The sequence below is a fragment of the Lathamus discolor genome, chromosome 4 (assembly GCF_037157495.1).
Source record: "Lathamus discolor isolate bLatDis1 chromosome 4, bLatDis1.hap1, whole genome shotgun sequence".
NCBI classification, from domain to species: Eukaryota; Metazoa; Chordata; class Aves; order Psittaciformes; family Psittacidae; genus Lathamus; species Lathamus discolor.
In genome coordinates this window covers 84,178,841-84,200,659 of record NC_088887.1, presented here as the reverse complement: position 1 = coordinate 84,200,659, position 21,819 = coordinate 84,178,841, and the positions used below count along the sequence as shown (strand labels likewise).

The following is a 21,819-nucleotide window of genomic DNA, read 5'->3' as shown; positions in this document are numbered from 1 at the left end:
TGCCTGCCACTGGATAGCCTTATAAATGGAGTAGGAAACCCAGGAAAACCAAACAGCCACTCCCTTCCTCTGGTAGCTAGAGAGGAGTGTAGCCTTTGGAAGCCTAAACTATTATACATTTCATCCACTTGAACACATTTACTTAGATCAGAATCTTGCCTCAGAATTAAGTAAAAAACCCCAACTTCTGAAAATGCCAGACATATTCTTGATACCTGCATGTCTCGCACGCTTTTAACTCAGTCCCACATCACTTTCAAGTAGGGAAATGTGTTTACAGATGAAGAACTACAGGGAAGGAAAAAGTTACTCTGGGTATGAACACAGAGCATCTCAGCAGACTTGGAAATCAAAACTTTTCCCATAGCAGTGTATCACATATGAGGTTAGGTTGGAGCATGCTATTTCAGCGTGATGTTTGGTAGAAAAATAGTAGATTCTAGATCAACCACATAACAAACCCAGCAAAAACATCTAGTCCATTTTATCAGGGTCTTTTTCAAATTTGAAAGAATGGCTTTTAATGTATTACCTGAACACGTTCAAAAATGTCTGCTTGCTCATTATCAGTTAGTGATGACAGATGTCTCTGAATTACAAGTTTGGCTCTTGGCGGATAGAGTCCTGAGAAAAGAAAGGAGCATTAAGGCCTTTAGATTCTCAAATGACCTCCCCAAAAAAATTTCTGGAAAATATTATAGGAGACAGAAGCCTGCATTTGAGTTTATACACGTTTAACGTATGACAGTTGTGTATCTGCAGTATCAATGATAAAAAATACTTCAGGTTTTGCTAAACCACATAGTTTTGTCTTCTGTCTTTAAGCAGTGTCTGGCTCCTGTGTAAAAGGTTGTGGACCCACTGATGTCTTATGTCCTAGTACAGAGAGATCGCTGACAGCTGGAAGCCTGACAAATGTATGGGAGAGGAGGAAGAGAGGAACAGATCAGGAATGTAACTGCAGAAACACTCAATGCACAGGATACTCAGAAGTTTTCAGATGCTTTTAACTGAAAAAATTAGATGCATTTCTACACAAGGTAAGGTCAGGGGACAGGTCATATCTGAAAACTGAAGACACTTTTAAACACAAGAACAGCATAAAAGCTGTAAGAATAGATGAAAGAATTTCTGGTGTTTGATAAAGCACATGCTTGCTTACAAAGCTTGTTCTAGGAAACTATGGGGAAAATCAAAACCCCCAAATCAGACAAAAATCTGTATTTTTTTCCATCCAAGGTAGATATTATTCATAGAAAATAGGAAACAGAACAGATCAAGACTTTTCCAAAGTCATGAAACTAGGTTTTAATTATGATAAACTTCTAGACTCTAAGCAAAGCAGATGGATAAAAATAAAAGGACACTAAAATAAGTCTTTCAGTCACTAAGTACAAACTTCATGAAACTACTATTACAGTAGTCAACTTGCTGCCCTAGAAAAGACTTTGATATTGGCTACTTATCCCAGGCTTGCAAGTACCTGTATTCAGGATACTTACGCTATCTTATACAGCAGCCTCTGTAGTTTTTATTTTACAGAAGACCTTCCCAGCCAAGCTTTAACACTTCTGAAGGTCTGTTCTTAAGTCCAGAAAATATCAGTGACAACCTAACAATTTCACTCCACCAAGATTTTATACTCTACTTTTTATCCACCAGAGGGAGATAAATAGCAATAGTGATTTTTAATGAACAGGAGAACTGGCAATTACCAGCACCATCATCGCCAGACCAGAAGATACAAGACTACTGTAACATACTTGCTCTTTTTGCATACAACACTTTGCAAGGAGACACAGCAGAGTAACGGCAAAAATAGGATCCTCCCACTGACTTAATTTTTAATTGAATCTTGTAAGATTCTTTTGGATGTGTTCTGTCATACTTCACTTCCAGAGTAACTACAAAGGTTTTTATATTTTAAGCCTTAACTTTCTTTATTAGATATTAATCTCCTAACTTAATCATTGATTTCCCCATAACAGAACTAGGTTCTTAAGTGTATAAGCGAATAAACAGAAAGAAGGAAAAAACCAGCTCCACACAGGAAGGTGAACTGGTGGGGTTTTCTGCTCTGCTTAACATTTAAGAGAGGTATGATGATGAAATGGTATGTATTTATAAACAGAAGCTATACTATATTCAGCTGTAATATTGTTACTGCTATCACATCTACTTGATTACAGAGAGTGCAAACTGATGGCAAGAGCTGCTTACTGGGATACTTTTCTCTCTGTGCTTACATTGTTTAAGTTGAAAGCACATGCTTAACATAATTCAAATTCTTCCAGAATGATCAAAAAAAAACACAATTAGAAAATAAACTCAGCTGCTACCTTCAATTCTCTCACAAAGTTTGTGCAATGAATGCATAGGGCAGGCCTCACACAGTTTAATCTGCGTCTTGGCATTTTGCAGAGCTGCAGCAGTGCTAAAGGCTTGTTTCAGGGTTAGCATTACCTCATCAACCTATAAGGGAAGGATGGAAAAGTCAGTATATAAACAAATATGTATGACATACACATCAGATTTATAAATCACATCACAGACAGATTCTTTACATTAAAACAAAAACCTCGCTTGCTGTCTTCTAGAGATCAAGGCTGTCTTCCCAGCTATCTACATTTTCTGTGGATGCTCACCATCTTCAAGTTCAGCCAGACAGTGTCATTTTGAGTACATAACTGCAGCTATGCAAGCTTACTGGGCAAGCAGATGCAGTTTTAAGAAGCTGCAGGTGGGAAATTTTGACTTGAATATATTCTGGCTAAATAAAAAGCATTGCTCTCTTTTTCTTTAGCATCAAGATTCTCCTGTGAACTACACATGCTCCCTCTCAATGATTTTTCTCCCACCACTGTACCATTTTAGCACAAAACCCCACAGACCCATCCTACTGGCAGACGGGAGCTTCCCACAGCAGTTCACTTTTCTCCAGACTACTATACAGGCTACCAGCTTCATCAGAATCAACAGCTTATGTTTAATCACTTATGTTTAAAGCTGCCTTGCAGTCTGCCCTAATCTTTCCTCCGCCACTACCACAAATATACAGTACTATGTTCCCATATACCAGCACTGGAAAAGCTCAACTTTTGTGTAAGAAAGGTCGAGGTGACAGTGTTTTTCCAAACTCATTCAAATATGCTCCCAGACTTTATATACAAAGCACCTGGAGTTCTCCTGTATTCTGTATTTTAGGGGAATACAATGCCTCTTAAAAGCTGTTTAGTCTTTGCATTAGCATGGAAAGGAGGAGACAACAGTTTGATGACAATCTTAAGAAAGAAATCAATATTCTACTTCAGAATATTTGCTCCTTGCTCTTTCCTGTTGCTTTGCTTTATAAGAGGAAGAAGAAAGCTGAAATATTAAACAACAGAATTATGCAGACTAACACTGAAAACCTACAGACTTTTTTGAGGGCCTGTCACCTGGGGACAGGGGGTACAGGGACCTGAATACATAAATTTGAATCAGTTTGTGTCAGTAAGTTTAGTTATTTGGTTTGGGGTTGGGTTTTATTTTGTTTGATTGATTTTCTTAAAAATCCACAGTTTTAAGCACTACCAGTAATTCCTGGGTGCTCTCTCTTCTCAGCAACAAAGCAGGGCACTGAACAGTGAATACCCATCCTGCAATACAGGCTTGAGATCTTTTTGAAGTTGGCAACAATGCCTCTCAAATGGAAGATCCACAGAACAGTGCTAAGTATATGGATTATGACTACCCTAAAATCATAAGAACTGTAGCACAAACTGTAGCTAGGTTCAGCGCAAATATACACAAGCCTACCAATATAGCCTGCTTGGCAGCACAGAATCCGGAAAGCATTAGGTTTTACAGCTCTGCCCTGCCACAGCCAAACTGCTGCTGGAGTCCAAGAGACTGCATCTTAAAATAGCTTAGAAATGCTTATTTTATATTGCAATCTGGGCATACCTACACATGTCGATACTAAAATATGTAAAGAAGTTCATAAAAACATGGTTTCTTTATACACCACATTATAAGTCTTTGAATTATGCATGGTCAGATTTATCAATAGGTTAGATGCAACATTTTCTGGTAGTAAAAAGACTGGGCAGATTTCATAATAAGCTCCTATTTTGATAAAAGTGCAGCCGCAGCTACCATTGTATACCCAAGGCTGTCAGCTGCTTTAATTTTTATTGATCTAATGCTATTCACTCTCAAGCTAGCCAATGGATCAACAAATTATGTTTTCAGCTAGCTAGAAGAGTGATTTTTAAGTTTAGCTGAAAAGAGTGAGCAGCGGTTAGCACAGCCATCAGGAACAAACATTTTTCAGAGCAGAAACCAACTTCTTTTAAAGTGTCAGTGCTTTAAAATAAAAACGTAGCAGCCAAAATCTCCTGTATGTGTCTCACATTATTAAACTGTCAGTAGCAACTAAGTCACTGGCACCTGGAACTTTAATTGCTTGATACATCCTTTATCAAATATCCAACGGACTATTTTACTGTTGCACACACCCACACATATTATGGTTTTCTTCTTCTCTGATCAGATGCTGCTATTTTCTTCTCCTGAGGAACAAAACACTACAGGAAATATGCTAAAGCCACATGCAGGCTAAAGCCACATGCAAGATGACCAGTAGTTTAAACCCTACTCTGAAAAGGATGTTTGGGTTTTGTCATCAGCTTTGTTCCTGATTCAATACATTACATGTTTAATGGAGAACCAAGTGTCTCAACAACTAGAAATGCAGGAGTTACAATCAAATACAGAGACCAAATATGCTGGCAGTCTGCATGTGTGAACCCATCCATCTAGATTTTTTCATATTTGTTATTGATATATGCATCAGCAGAGTAGCAGGATATGGCTATGTATCAGCAGAATGTATGCATTTCCTATTGCGTATTTCCACATTCACAGCTGAGGTCTCACACCTGAGAAGATGTAATCACTGAGGCTCATCTTACACAGCAGAATAACAGACTCCCACGGTTTAGGAAATGCCTCAGACATTCTCTGACAGAAAGGTTAGGATCGTTAATAAATACTTACCAAAGACTCACTTGCACACTGGAACACATAGCAAACATATTGGTTTAACCCAGCTTCAACAGATTCCCGGCAAATGAAACCAAAGTGATCAACGTGTTTTATACCCTGAAAGAGTTTAAAAACAGCATTAGTGGACTATTTTATAAATAGTTTTAGTTTCCAACGTGATCCTAAATATAGTTATCAGACTGCAACACTTACCAATAGAAAAACTTGAGAAATTAAAAATGCATACTCCTAATTATGTGTTTTACAACTACAACAGTTACCCTCATAATTGCTTTTCATATTTAAAAGTTACACAAAAGTCTTTCCACAATCAAAACAAAAGTTATATGTCAATACACCTGGGCCTGAACTTCTTCCATTAAGACAACTGGATTTTCAGGGAAGTGAACTAAAGAGTCCTAGACTGTATCTGGAATGGCCTGTACAGTAAAAACTTGATGTAATGAGCCCACACTAAAACATGGGACTGCAGCAGCGTCGAAGTACCAACAGATCTTTGCTTTCCTGTAATACAGGTTAGGACTACACCAAAAAGAGCAGAGAAGGAGTGGTGACATCCAGAATTCCAACCAAATTCTTAGATAAATTCTTTGAGACTAACATACCAGAAGTTTCAAGACTTACTACACATTACTACTGACGTTTTCTTTCAAGATCCTTGTCTAACTGCTTGTCAGGGAATGTTGTCTTGCTAAGAACAGCACTGAGAAGATCAAAGAGAGCTGCTTCCTAAGAAGCACTATAATCCCAGTCCCAGTTCATGGAACATGACTCACTATTGTTAAAGCTTTTGCCAATGTTTTTATCATCTGAGTATGGGAATAGTAGATTTTCTCCAAAAGAAAGCCTAATCCCTCAAGTTCAAATACAACAGAAACTTGGTTGCTTGGATCCATCTCCAAAGAAAACACCTGTACCAGGGAGGAGGCAAAACAACTTGTTTGTCACTACAGAAAACACTCTAGACAAAATTGGTAATGCAGTACGTGACAGACTGAACATATTGTCACGGCATGCTGTAGTTTTTAAAAACAAAATTCCAAAAGTTACAATTGTGCTACTTAAACAAAACTTAACAAAGATGCAGATGGCATCCAAGATGGCATAAATGTCCATACCATAGTCCACCCTAGTCCTGACTTAACTGAATAGTTTTCCTGTGACACATAAAGTCTTCAAAAAAGTACAGATGTATACACAAATGTTGATCTACAGAACAGTGAACTGGTTCCTCTGTTTTGCAAGGAAACCATATTTAATAAACGTGGTTCAGTGAGATGGCAGTTCCCTCGCTGCTGACAGTGCCTGAACAAGTCTACTCCTGTCTGACTTCTCAGTCTCTGTGGAATATTTGAGGGGGAGATGGACGTGCCACTTGCACTACTGAAGCGTGAGTAACACAGTATGTTCCTCAGTTAACTCCATCACATTTCTTTCAGAGGGTGGCTGGACTTGGCATGCCAAAAAAAGCAAAGTGCTTTTTTGTTCAGGGTTCCCTCAAGGTCAGCAAGGCTGCAGCAAGAAAACCTGTACAGCTGCTTGATACCTGAGCTTAGACAGCACACACAGGATTTACCATCAATTAAATTTGCTGCTTTGACAATTATATGGAGTGCAGATAATGAATTGAATGCAACAGATCAACCATACTTAAGCTATAGAATAAAAATACTTTTATTAGACCAAACTAAAAGAATCCAGAATGCTAGCTGAACAGAACATCTCCTTTTCATTGTTTGAAAAGCTTACGAGAACAAACATTCCTAAGCTGCAGTCTCACAATACGCAGTAAATTACTGCCCTATAATCCATAACAGAGAAGCCCTGTGGCTAGCACCAAGTTCTTAAAAGAAGTACTGATGAGGCTTATGCAATCAAATCCTTACTCTGGAACAAATTAATGTTTCATTTCTATTGAATATATTAAAAAAAAAACCCCAACCTCTCTAAAGTAGCAGTTTTGCATTAAGAAAAAAATGAACCAAACCCCCTGCAGTATTGTTAGTGCCTGTCTGAGTTATTCAAGTGTGCAGAATAACAAAAGCTTTGCTCCAAATGAAAGTGAAGAGGTGGAGTGAAAAACTCCACCCCCAAAGCCCAACACACAGCATTACCTAACACTATGTACTGTACACAGTTATTTTACTGAAGAAAAGTCAGGGCTTGAAGGTCTGCCATGGTCTTGCTGGTCTCCACCTCACTTTAAATTCAGCAGAACAAACGCTGTACCTGCTTAGGACTGTTTTGTTGACTATTATCAGTATGTATATGCAACCCAGGAGCTCAGTATGTAAAGCTGAAGTGTCAATTTTATTCAGCTCAGGACACCAAATGGGAGAAGACTCATGCTGTCTGCAAATTTTGCTTTCCATACCACTATTTTAAGAATCTCTTTGATCTGTATGCATTATAAAGCTGTTAATACATCATTGTTTGATTATACTGTCCCATTCTATACCTGCACTTGCCTTTTTTCTCTACCAGGAATAATACAAATTGTAGTTAAACAGCAGAGTCAGCTTAAGGGCCTAGACCTTTAGTTGGTAGCTCAAGACTCCACTTGAGTTACAAGAACTGAGCAGTTCTTACTTTGTATTAGGACTGATAGCATAGTCATGCAAGAGCAGATTTGCTATTAGCATTAAAATGAAATCACTGAGGGGTGAAATACAGGTTTAAGCATGCCAGGAGGAGTATTTTAAACTAGAACAACAACGTTTAAGGAGGCCTGAAGTGATGCAAGTGCATGGTGGATGAAAAAAGGTAGTAAGATGAGACCTCAAAAGAGAAAGTGCCCAAAGTAACAGCTGCTGAACAAGACGACGACAGAATGACGAATCCCTCAGCCCTGGCTTTTAACTTTGCAAGACACATCTATTTATTACTGGACATAGCTAGATTCAGCTCTTGCCATATTCTCCAGAAGAAAGGATGCAACTGAACTGCTGTTTTTCTGGAGGGCTGATCCAATGCTTCCCTCCTTTCATTCCAGAGACTTTCAGGAGCTTAGCTGCTCAGAAACAGCATACTCAGAGCATCCTAAATGGAGATTAAACTACTTCCAAAATCCTATCCAGTGCTCTCCCAAAGCAGAATAGTTTATACTTTGTTTTCTGACCAGTGATCAAAGCTGCCACTACCACAGCTCAGACTGGTTATTTCCCATCCATCTTTTCTGTACTTAAGCTTCTGGGGAATGATACCAAGTTATTTTTGTGCAGTATCTACTTGAAACTGCTACCAGAAAGCCCTGATTTGAATAACTCTTACTCTTGTAAATGTAAATCAGTACTTCAAGTCTGCTGCAAATGTTCATGTAGCAATCACAGTTTCACAATTTCTTTCAGCTGTACTCCCCAGATAAGCTGATGAATCAAACTTCATGCAGGATTTCTAAATATATTAGTCACAATTGCTCAAAATCCTTACCCCCTCTTTATCTCTTTTACAGCAATTTACTTTCATTCAGAGTAATTTAGGTAGGATAAACTGTTTAAAAATGGCCTTTGAGACTGAATAAAGGAAAACAGCAAAGAATGCTGAAAAAGAATTCTGATTTTTTTTTTTCAGCTATGTATAGACCAGCAAGACAATCCAGCTGACGAACAAATAAACTGCTTTTCTCCTGATGATCTACACATTGCTTCCTATTAATGCTTACCTGAGAACATGAGGAGATATCTTTAAAATTCTTTTCAAGCACAACAGATTTGGTGTCCGGACTGATGAGGTTAACTTCAAACCTTCCAACCTAGGGAGGAGGGGTAAGGAGGGGAGAAAAATAAGTCTAGTTTATCACTGCCTTGGAGGCACAACACTAACAGCAGCAAAAATGTCACAAATCTAACCATTTCTTGTTTAGATAAGAGTACCTTTGGCACAACAGCTTACTCAGTAGAAATGAGGGTGCCATAATTCATCCTATGTTGAGTAAGAATATTTCAGCAAGACCAGCTGAATAGGAAAAAGACTTGGAAAGAAGACAGCTTCCCTGCCCCCCTCTTTTCTTTTGGAGTTAGTCTGGTCCAAAGATCACGTTTGACAGACAATACTAAAACCTTTACTAAACAATGCGGCTAAAGTAAAAGCTGCAATAAAAAACAGAATTTTAAGATTATTTTTTTTTAAACTATACCATAGATCAGCTGAGAAACTGTCTTGATCTTCTGGTTTTGTAGCAATTTTGGATGAGAAAGAGTAGTTTCTGCAGCAAGCTATCTTTCAGCTTTCCCAAACTGTTTCTCAGGCGTTTGGAACTTCCCATAGATTTCAGGGAGTTTCTCAGCTAAATCCTTTTTGTTACTAGTGATATCGCAAAGGGCAATACATTCTCACTTCAGTTAGCATTTTTTCAAAAGACTTAAAGGCAAGAATGATCTTTAAAGCAAATGAGAAGACAAAACCCAGGCATTTAGCCCCATTATTTTAAGGTCCAAAGGTTTTCTCTTTTATGGGTCACCTCCTTCAAGTGTCCTTTTGTTTTTTCAATAGAAGCTCTGACGATGTCAAATGTACTTCAGGCAACAGAAGAAATAACCATGAGGTCTGAGGGAAGAAACCTTCTGTGCATAGACATTGAGTACTCATCTGAAAAAGACAAGCTGAACATTACCATAGAGGGGCTGCCTCAAACATAAGGCTGTGAAAGCTTTACGTAAAGTTGTGAGCTTCTTTCTAATGGGACAAAAAAAGAGGGTTCCTCTGCATGAAAGTCTTCATTGATTCTCTTTCTGAAAGTATACTCACTTTTTTTTCATGTATGTCTTAGAACTCACCAGTACAGACAAACCAGAACTGCATATAAAATAATTATTTCACTAGAAACTCTGCTCCTGTAAATAATTACTCCATATGTAACTATTTTTTCTTAAAGTTTACCTGAGATCACGAGTTGAGGTGACTTCCTTAAGAAAGTGCAGCTACCTGTGTTCCAAGCATTTATGAACAGATACATAAATATTTATGACTAATCATGAAACCATACTGAAGCCCTATTACTTATCTCACAAAACTTGTCTCACCTTCAAACTGCATGGGGAAGGATAAAGTGGAAAACCAACATGAAATTGCGCATCCTAGTACACACCTGGAACAGCATTGTCCTGTTCTTCTCAGAATCGGAAGGCTGAACATGACTGGGTGCGCTTGCATGTCTCCTGCGTGGCTGTGCTTTCAAGTTTGTGTCATGAACCCTTCTTTGCATAACTGCAGTGACACTGCTGCACCGGGAACGAAACTCTTGCTGCTCATCAAAGCCAGAGTCCTCTAAAATTCGCTCTGGAAAAGAGCCACGAGTGCTGGCCAGGTTGGCCAAGCTGGTCTGGCTGCCAACTGTAAACATTGCAGCATGTCCTCCAGTGTTATTTGGGCTGTCCAGCTCCTCAAATGGGCTACCCAATGGAGAAGCTGGAGCATTTCCTTCACACAGGGGTAAATCCAAACTTGACTCGTTATTTCGCTGCTCGTTTAATAGTTTCAGGCGCTGGCGCTCATGAAGGCTGAATTTCTCAATGCAATCATCAATTAGTGAGGAGGGAGCCTTCTTGTGAGCCACTGTCACCTTCCCACAGTATAAGACCTCAAATTTTTGAGAGTCATAGAAGGCATCTTCACTATCCTTACTTGGTTTGGCATCTTCTTTCAGTGCTGCTTTGGAGACTTGTCTTATGCTGCTGATGACATCAGGAACCTAAAGGACAGTATGAAAAGTCTGGTTAGAAGCCACAAATAAGATAGCACAGGCAGTGATACATCAAACATTTCTTAGTGTAAATATTCACACAAGTTATTTCTTCAGTCGGCTACCACTAGTTTCTTGGCTGAAAAAAAAAAATAGTAAATTCTAAATTCTGCATAGAAAATTTATGCATGGGAAGCAAAGCAAATGATTTCTTCATCCTTTACTAGAACCTGTTTCAGAACATAGGGTTTTAAATTACCAGAAGGCCTACTGATAAATGTTCGCAACTTTTTGTTTGTTTAACTGAGACTGCCTTCTCTTTTGTGCAGCCCTCTTCCCACATCAGCATCTCTTACTGACTTATTTTGCACGGAGCCATCACTATTTCTTTGGTTTTCTTTTGCAGAGCCAGATATGCCATTCTTAGTCGTGGAAACAGTTCTGTGAAAGAGAGATCAGCAATCCCACCAGTTTCAATTGACAGTTCTGGAATACAGGCAGCAAGCATATAGAGATTATACCAAAGGACCATGATTAGCTTCATTTATTATCTACTACAAAAACCTCACCCCATCTACCCTATGACATAGTTCACTTTAAGGTCACACTTCCTTACTGTCTCAGTCATCATGCAGCGTAGCAGCACACCCAAATCTCTGTTCTTCTCCATCATTCTCACCTACAGATTCCTACTATACCCTGTAAGGTCAAACTGCACACCCAGTAGAAACTCATGATTTCAGCCCTGTCTTTCAAGGCTACGTGGCTCTTCCTCCATTTTATCCCAATCAGCTTGTGAGGATGTCTACCTTCAGTATTAACATACTTAATATACGAGCTCCTTTTTCATTTTGCCTTCACGAAACAACATATTTTGCCTTCCTTTACCAACTTTATTGACTGCAGATCAGAGTCATTCCAGTTGCTCTTTTGACAATACCTACCACTGTTTAACCAAACCCCTTTCTCACCAGGTTTCATCTTCTCTGGAAGGAAAATGAATGACATTATATTACATGCACTGGTGAAACTATTAGTGACAATGAGATCCAGAGAGAATAACTATATGATGTTTTTCACAAGAGAAACTCAACACTCGCTGAATCCAATGCAATCAATCAGCAACTTCTGTATTCCATACAGCTTCCCGCCATATTTGCATTTGATAATTTGTTTCAAAGTATTTTTCTATTAACATAACACTGAAGCCACACTTTAGTAAATAATCCATGATCCCTACAGTATCTCTGTCTTTCAGTCACATGATACCAGCTGACACTTGCTAATGAGGCTGTAATCTCATATACCAATACTTTTGCAAGTCATAGTGGAAAATTACCTCATCCTAATCCCCATCTCCCGTTACACCCTCCTCATCCACTGGGCATTCAGCTCAAAACTCCTTATAGTGCATTTATTGCAAAATGAAGCTCAATTACCCTAAGATCTACTGACCATTTGGCTTTCATCCCTATAGATGTCATCATCAGCTCAGTTTTCAGCGAGGCTAAAAGTTAGTCTTGATAGGTCACAGATAGCAGAGTGTATTTAATCTTCACTCATTCTTGCTACCAGGCTGCCCTACGACCACCCGCAGTGCGCTTCCTCACAGCCATTCCAGCTCAGCTGGACATGGATAATTCTCACTTTATAATGTTGGTTCATATCCCAAGATGCAGCTCTTTTCCCACTGATCAGTCCTCTTATTCTTTCTATGGTCTGTGCTAAAGAAGCTCTAGATTTTAAACTCCTTAGCTCTGTATCGTAGCAAAATTCACAAGCTAGCTGTGTTTTAATTGAGATTTCCCTTTTTAGATCCAGAACCTGCTACAGAACAATCCACTTACATTTCTATTTGAAGTACAGGGACATACAAAACTTCTATTTATAATGCATATATTCTACATGTAATCAATTAAAATGAACAATGTCAGCTGTTTAATTTGGATTTTTTAAATAATGCCAATAACTGGGTTCTGCCATTCACATCTACGATAAAATATTAGACAAGGAAATCTTAAATCTTTTTAATAATACCCAATAGCCTCCTAACACATCCTATCCCTCCGCCAGCAGCTCTCCAGACTAAAGACACTATCAAGTATACCACAACAGGATTCCCCACCCATCCCCTCCTCTGTCACAGATCTCCCCCACAAACATACACAGTTTTAAGTAATTGCAACTCCATATAAAAAAAATCACAGCCCACCACCCTGCTGTTTATCACTTGATTTTATTTCCATCTTTTCCAGATTGTGTATGCTTTTCAGATACTACTATTTGAGCCCCAATTACTTTTTCACAATCTCTGTGCAGCTTTTGCTTCTTCTACCTCCCACATAAACCACTACAGTATTTTTTCACTTCAGCACAGAAGGATCCTAGCATAAGAGCAGAGGTTTCAGCTCATACTGCCCAACCAATCCTTATACTCCCTGCTTTGTTTAGGTAGCCTCTTTTATAGGCTGTATTTTATTTTTTTTTTACACCCTCATCAGCATTCACTTTTTCCTATTGTTCTACTTATCCACAGAATCAAAATGATAAATCAAGGTGAAAAATTGAGAACCGTTTAATCTCTGTAGTTATGAATACTTTTCTTATATACACATGGAGAGGAAAACAGTGCAATACAGGGATATCACAATGGATAAGAAACGTCAGTTCAGAACCAGTTCCAGATGTTTGTTAGTTGTTTCATGGATCCTCTAGATAGTATGGTGTGTAAAACAGCTTCAAGTATAAGATGCAAGACAGATACTAACATTGCTTGGCAATGAGTCATACACAAGGATTTATTTGTCTTTGGTGTACAGGAATATCTGTATATCAATGATGGTGTGCCCAATGATTGACAATGTGCCAGATTGTACTGTTAGACCTCACCATCTTCACCCATAACTGAGATCAAGTGGAGTTTCAACAAGAGTTTGAACTATATTTTCCTGACATGCAAGATACAGGAAAAGTTACACAATTCTCAAGCATAGCAACCATCCCAATGTGGTTTTACATATTTCTTTGGCATATATCCTTGTTTTTTTACATTTTGTTCCTCTGTATATCAAGAAGCCCCAGTCACAAAAGTTTAATCATCAAAGTTGTGTAACTTTTTTTGGATTTGGATATTAGCTTATTACCTGTTACTGTTGAAAGTGTGGGGCAAAGTTAGACCAGACAGTAAGCAGAATGGAAATTTAAAACACTGAACGGACAGGATGAAGTTGTTTAACCAGTTTTAGGAAACAGTTTAGTAATATTAAGAAGATAGACTCCTGAAACATTCAAAACTTAGTAAAGTGTTTTCACATTCATACAGCACACAATGCTTTCTCTAATACACCAGTGACCTTATGCATGCTGAACTCTGTCAGGTATTAATAAATTGATATCAAACAAAATGAATGTGAGAGCTTCAGGTGAGCTTTCTTCCCCTTCAGGATGTCAAGAACTGTACATGCCTGTCAGGAGCAACAGTGACATGTGAACTTTAAGATCCTTGAAACAGTGCTTATAGGAACTCCTAAATCTCTGAATAAAGCCAAGACAACTCAGAAGAGCAGTTTCTTCTTCATGGCCTATACCAAACCTCCCACAAATGCAAAAGACAAGGATAGACAGTAGGTACCGTAAGGACAAGACCAGATGTGTGATATTACTTGTTTCTCCTCAGTGTGAGGAACACTCCAAAACTTGGGGGGAACAAAACTGGGGGAGGAACAAACCACCCAAAAAACCCCCAAAACCCCAATCCCCTTCTAACTCCCCCCCCCCCCCAAGCCACATTAACAAAACCAACCAAACAATACTGTGAATTAAGTGGCAAGTAAGAAGAGCACCACCATGATATTAAAGAGGCACTACTTCATTCCAGAGAAACATGATCAATCTAATAAGTCTAATTAAAGGAAAAAAAAAAAAAACAACAAAAACAACAAACCTAAACCAACACTTGGGAATCCAAATTAAATTTATTGTTCATATTTGAGTAGCCTAAGATTGTATGAATCATTCTTCACTCAAATCTCATTCAATATGTGGTGATTCAATAAGTAAAGTGAGCTGTACTCAAACCAGAAAAGACGGCACTGCTCAAGTTCTGCACTACCTACAGTAAGATACAGCTCTGAATATACCATGTCAGACGTAAATCATGACAGGTGTTATTCTGTCACAATCTCCGTTTTCTACAAACAGCAGACATTTGATAAGCTGAAACTAATGACAGCATCAATATCAGCAAAATAGTCCCCCAACCTATTCCATTTGCACACTCCCTTTGCCCCTCCTCCTCCAAGACCTTGGCTATAGACCTAGATACAGAGCTACTGCTCTGTATCATTCACTTGGCCAGCTTGTGTAGAATAAGGCTGCAGCACTCAGCCCTGGCTAAAAGACAGATATATTAATACCCTAGATTGGCTAATTCCAGCTCCGCAGTTCAGAGGCTCCATCCAGTACTGTCCTTTTATGACTGGACCTAGAACAGGGTCAATACAAAACGGAGAGCAAACACCTTCCTCGTCCATAAATAGTACACTATCCAAAGTGCACGTGAATAGTACTGCCAAGAACTATTCTACTACACATCAAGAAACTTCACTGTGTTCAACACAGAAATGTATTCTGACACTGGAAACATCAGTTTAACTGATGTAACTAATCCTAACTCCTTCACCTGACTTGACTAAAACCAAAGCAAGGACTGAAACCAAGGAGAGGACTAGAGGAAAACAACACCAAATGAAAACTTTCTTCTCAGGTTTTCTCATATCATGCAACAAGTTTTTTGTTATAATTCATTCCACCTTTATCAATCCCACCTTAAAACCCTCAAAAGAACTTCATTTGTGAGGTGCTTATCACCAGTATCCTGAAGTTCCAAAACAGAGAGGCTATCAAGCCTACTAAATCATGCATGCTGCAGCATACCAGAACAGTTTCTCACAACTCTAGAGCAGGCAGAGTATCTCCATGGTGATACTCCACGCTGTCTTTAATAGAAGTGACAGAAGTTGAAGCATTCAAAAAAAACCCCAAAAACTTTCCTTTGAATTTACAACAGCATCCAGTGAACAAAAGTGGAGCTCCCCTTTTTGCTGGAAGGATAACATTCAAATGCTCCTGTGGTAATACCAAGCACTGCTTTCAAGTTTAACCTAGACTTAGAACTTGTGGCAAAGAACAAAATTCATTTGCAGTATATCATTATTTCCACAGCTGGACAGAATTTTACTATTCAGAGAAGCTGCAGCTCTTGTTAGTTTGTTTCTAGCTTCCATATGGAAAATGTCAGTCTGGAATTTATTAACAAAGCAAAGTCCCTCTTCATACTGTAAGGCTTATAATAGCATGATTGTGAAGAGCTCATCTAACAAACATACCTGACAAATCTGGCTACTTCATGGCAGCAGCTCTAGCAAGGCCATTATTTTCAAAGCAAGTAAGAAGCTCAGCCCCTCTCACTCATTCACCACACAAGGTGCAGTGTCAGACTCCTTCCACCACACAAAGAGATGTGAGATGAATGAACTCCACATGCACGTTAGGAGCAGTCAGTACCTTGTGTGAGTTCCAGTTCAGAAGCATAGGCATGTCCAAGCAAAACAGTCACCAAACTTCAATGTCATGAACATGAGGACTCAGAAACAGGTTCCTGGGATAAGCGAGTGCAGAAAGATTCCCTTTTCACAAAGTGCTAGAGGTGGTGTAGCATTTCCTCAGGCTTGGCTCGTGATATCACAGCAACCGTTATACTTCAGGAGCCAAGTATTTCCTGACTTCAGCCTGGAAGCTCCCGAGCTGCTTTGGGTTTGAATAATGAGACCCACTCATGATCCAGCTATGGATACTTAAAAACAAACAACAGAGGAACAGGATGCTGTCCAGAAATCAACTCCCTGCTCCTTGCTGATTACCGAAAGAATCTGACATCTATCAGTTAGAAACCAGCCCAATGTGAGACAAAATTAGGAGCAATTGGACATGACTCCTTTCATTTAGCATTCAGCTGTATATCCACAAGACAGCTTAGATATTAACAGCCACAGGAGTGACACACAACAGAGACAAAATAAGTCACATATCACATCCTGTTACGTATCAGGCACTCGACACCGAGGCAAAGTTCTTATCTTATCTTACACAAAAAAAACACTCAAATGCCAGCCAAAGCACAGATACCAGTAACTGTTCTCAACCAGAAAGAAGGGTGGGAGAGGGAAAAAATTGTTTTCTTTTAACTGCTATAATCATTTTTACTGCCATCCAGCTAGGACAGTACTGATCATCCAAACCTTTTATACTTTTAAATCTACAGCAGTCTGCTGCTTCACACACTGGTGACAGTGCTCCACTCAACAGTTTTGATCATTAAAAATGCATCTTTCCAATAAAGAGACGAAAGACCAGCCCACAGCGATACAATTTACCCAGTCACACAAACAATTTGTTTATGCTGGAGATATTTACAAACTGGAACATAAGAATTTGTCTCCATCAGCTTAGTGCTGCAGGAATACTGACCACCTTCAGTTTTACAGAAATCAGGAGGATTTGTAGCCAAGAGAAATGCTGTCACAAAGGGAAAAGAATAGCAACTGAACTGCTAAGTATTTCTACAACCCACCTGCTTTTAGTGTACTTCTAAAAATACAGTTTAGAAAATACAAAGTCTGGTTCACAGCAGGTAGTAATAAGCACCTGCCATCAACTTTATTCTGCTGCTAGTCTGGGCTAACACAACACAAGCCCAGTAGCAGGAAAGCTGGAACAAAGGAGCTGGCAAAGACAGACCCAGTGAAAGCAGCTTTTAGATCTTCAAGCTGACTGTCACCCCTGGGAGCTAGCGCTTCCACTTTTCTGCTGTTCTCTACAGGTTCATGAGTGCAGCCAAAGCTTACAGCAATAGAAACACATAAGGAACAAGCCAAAAAAAAAACATTAAATAACTGCATATAGTGAAGTTTTGCTTTCAGGAGAGAGTCTTCCTCTTATTTGCCTGGCCTATATTTTTTTACCAGGTGACTGGTCAGGACCCAACTAGGTTTGTTTCTAAAGAACTGCTACAGAGCAATGAACTTACTTTACTCTGACATTCAACCTCATGCTATATATCAGGGAGATCACATACTCCTGATGAAGATAAAGCTGAAGGCTACCACTAAACCAGCCTAAAGAGAGAGAGATTTTTAGATAGGTAAGCTAAAATAAAATTAATTCTCAAAATAATTCTTACTTAAGACCAACCCAGGAATTACTTGAGCTGTTTAGTTTTGATACAGTCAATAAGCACAAAAAGCCTACCACAACCGCACAGTGTACACTTAGAAAAGCTATCACGTTACCCAATTCCTGCTGTAAACTTGCAGGTCACCTGACACATCCTGTGTGATACACATGTATACAAGATGCTGCTCTGCCAAATATCCGAATTTAAATAAGCAGTATAATGACAGAAGGTGATCAAGTTACTTAGCAGGAAAGAAGTTACAAGATTGTTCAGATGCCTGAGAGACAACAGTTGCCTTTTTTTATACTTGCATACAAGCACTCTACAGTGGTACATCAAAGAACTTTAGTGATGGTAGTGACAGCACAGCCCAACAGGATCATTGCTTTTGTAAGGAAAGATCTTGCACTCATTATTTTACTCCTCAGTTTAGGCTAGTCAGGCTAATGCTTTTACACCTTTCAGACACAGCTCACACTCCCTCTGCTTGAATACTCTGCAACCCACAGAATTATCAGTACAAAGCTCTCATGATGATCTGTATGTTCTCTGAATATGTAGAATATTAAGTCTTAATTCCCTTACCAGTTATATACTTTGAACATATGCAAGTACTCTCAAGCTTGTTTCCAAGTTTGGGACATAGTTCCCAGTGAAAGATTCAGCTTTCTTGTAACATCAGTTCATCTTAAACTTTCCAACTGCTTTAACCAAAGTTTTTCCAAACTATGAGAGCAGAAATTCAGATATTAAGTAGGAATTTTATCCTGAAAAAAACTGAATCTTTATCTATATTTGGCACTTCATTTTCTAGTAAGAGGTTCATTAAAGATGATATTTTTAAGAACTCCATCACATTTAACACATACCCTATTTTTAAAAGTGCTTGCCCGAGAAGATAAGGCTGTCACGTGGACAGTCACAAACAATTAATACATTCTCTGCATTCATTTCCTTTTGGGTAAAAAAAAGCCTCAGTTGGAGAACTCATTGAAGTATTTTGCCCATTTATGGGCACTATCCACTTCTCAAACACAGATCAGAAGATAGTTCATTTTAGCAGATTTAAAGTGCTAAGACTGAAATAAGTGCTCCATGCACCATGCTTAAGAAAGTGACAATCTTTCAGTCAGTAGCTTTAGACAGAAGCTCTCAATATTTTCATTTAAAAAGATGAACTAACATGTTGATTCACATGAAATGAACACACCTTGAAAAGTCTGGGTTTTTTTCCCTAGTCAAGATACTGAGTTTGACTCCTGCATGGCAGACCATGATAACTCCTAGAGTGATTATCAGCCCAAATTTGATTGAAGACCATATGCATCCGTTTTCCATGAATGCCACCACTTTTATAATTATTCGCTATAATACCAACCTTCTTCTTCTATTGCTGAAAGACAAAATGGGAAGTGGTTACTAATTCAGTGCTCACTCTGGGACATGGGAAAACTTACCAGCTGTTCAGTCTAAGAGATCTAGCAGGTATCCATATATTTGGTCCAGAAAAAGTCAGGCACTGCAATAACTTCTAGACCACTTAAGAAGGCTAGAAGTTCCTCAGGGGCATGAAACTAAGGAGTTACGTCTTTTCCTTTTTGATGTTTTCCCAGAAATGCTAGACTGCAGCATTAAGAAATTTCTGACTATAAACTTTCCTTAAATAAGGCTCTGCTTACAGAAAAGTGGACACCAGAAAGAAAAGCAGCAGCTGACAATCAACAGAGACACACAAGAACTTACTATTATTGAGTTCAAGACTTCTTTTCTCAAAAGGGCATTCACTAAATACTGTGAAAGATAAATGCACACGATTTTTCAGACAGTGTGTGTGGAGTAGAGAAAAAATAAATGGATTGCAACCTAATAGCCTCCAATCAGCTTTTCCACCCCTGCCAAGTAATGCTCATTAGGTTTCTCATACTTTGGCAAGACACACCTGTACAAGTTCCAGCTTGTCTGGTAATCTCACAGTTCACAAGAGCAACTGCATTATCTTGTGACAGTATCAAACGCCTGAGCAACCAGTAGTACAATTAACTTCTCCCAGATAACAACCAGCAAACAACCCTAGCATAAACACAGGGGTAAAGGATTTCAAAGCCAGATAATACTGAACTGATTCGGATGTTGAATTCCAACCGTTTTGAAAACAGGTGCCAGGCAGAGCAGGGAGATTCCACCTAATTAGACTTCCTCCAGCACAGAAGTCTTGAATCACCACCTTGCCTGGGAGACAGAGGAATAATGAATAACACGCCTGAAGGCAGAGCTTCCACCACAGAACACCAAGCGCTACTTCTGCCCTAAGTCACAATAGTGTAATCTTGGCAATCAGTAACTGTTGAAACTACTAAGATTTCATCAGCTGCCCACGGTAGCTGTGAAAAGAATAAAATATGGTTAGATTGTTACCGCGTTCAAAAGTAACCCCATACAGACACAGCTGAATGGGTAAGATTTCAGATTTAGTAGCTGGAAGTAATTAAGAGCGTGGCTGTTTTATTTTTTCTCACAGAGGAAGTCCGTAAGAGCTAGAGAGTTACTGTTACTAATATTAAAAAAAAAAAACAACAGGGGTGGCTTCTGTGAGAAACAGCTGGAAGCTTCCTCTGTGTCCAACTGAGCCAATGTCAGCCTGCTCCAAGCTGGACCCACCGCGAGTCAAGGCTGAGCCCACCAGTGACAGTGATAGCACCTCCATGACAATGTGTTTGGGAAGAAGGGGAAAAGCTACTGCCGAGCCACAGCTGGGAGAGAGGAGTGACAATATGTGAGAGAAACAGCCCTGCAGACACACGGGGCAGTGAGGGAGGGCAGGAGGTGCTCCAGGAGCTGCAGCAGAGGTTCCCCTGCAGCCCATGGTGCAGCCCACGGTGAGGCAGGCTGTGCCCCTGCAGGCCATGGAGGTCCATGGTGGTGCAGGTATCCACCCGCAGGCTGGGAGGACCTCACGCCAGAGCAGAGGGATGTCCAAAGGAAGCTGTGACTCCATGGGAAGCCCACAGTATAGCAGGCTCCTGGCAGGACCTGTGTCCCTGTGGAGAGAGGAGCTCACGCTGGAGCAGGTTTGCTGGCAAGACCCCACAGTGGGCCCATGCTGGAGCAGCCTGATCCTGAAGGACTGCACCCGTGGAAGGGACCCAGGCTGGGGTTGCTCATGAAGAACTGCAGCCCTGGGAAGGACTTACATTGAGGAAGTTTGGGGAGAACGGTCTCCCACAGGAGGGACCCAACACTGGAGCAGGGTAAGAGAACTGAGGAGTCCTCCTCCTGAGGAAGAACCAGCGACAATGTGTGATGAACTGACTGCAACCCCCACTCCCCATCTCCCTGTGCTGCTGGAGGGGAGGATGTAGAGATACTGGGAGTGAAGTTAGGCCCAGGCGCAGGGAGAAGGTGTTTTTAAGTTTAGGGTTTATTTCTCATTACCCTACTCTGGTTTGGTTGGTAATAAATTACATTATTATTTTGCCCAAATCAAGTGTGTTTTGCACGATGGTAACTGGTGAGTGACCTCTCCCTGTCCTTGTCTCAATCCATGAGCCTCTCATTATATTTTCTCTCCCCTGTTCAGCTGAGGAGGGGAGTGATGGAGCTACTTTGGTGGGCATCTGGAGTCCAGCCAGGATCAAATACCACACTACTACTGTTAGCACATCTTACTTGGGTACCTATATGTTAATCACAGAATCACAGAATCACAGAATCCCAAGGGTTGGAAGGGACCTCAAAAGATCATCTAGTCCAACCCCCCTGCAAGAGCAGGGTAACCTACAGTACATCACACAGGAACTTCCTGCACATAGAGGAAAGTGGAAGCAGAGCCAAGGCATCTAGGGCTTGGCAAAAGTAT

At 39.8% G+C, this 21,819-nt stretch overlaps 1 protein-coding gene across 3 annotated transcripts in view; it reads right to left on the bottom strand.

Moving 5' to 3' along the window:
* The window catches only part of TBC1D4 (TBC1 domain family member 4), a 104,093-nt gene that overhangs the window by 32,943 nt on the left and 49,331 nt on the right, over positions 1 to 21,819 (bottom strand). For 2 of the 3 annotated variants that reach the window (XM_065678107.1, XM_065678109.1), the window contains exons 2-6: positions 10,136 to 10,738; positions 8,711 to 8,800; positions 5,041 to 5,145; positions 2,340 to 2,472; positions 533 to 624 (exon numbers count right to left, since the gene is read on the bottom strand). In XM_065678107.1, coding sequence (XP_065534179.1) covers positions 533 to 624; positions 2,340 to 2,472; positions 5,041 to 5,145; positions 8,711 to 8,800; positions 10,136 to 10,738 — 1,023 coding nt within the window. Of the gene's footprint in view, positions 1 to 532; positions 625 to 2,339; positions 2,473 to 5,040; positions 5,146 to 8,710; positions 8,801 to 10,135; positions 10,739 to 16,294; positions 16,381 to 21,819 lie in introns of those variants that run through there. The other variant, XM_065678110.1, reaches the window with a different exon arrangement.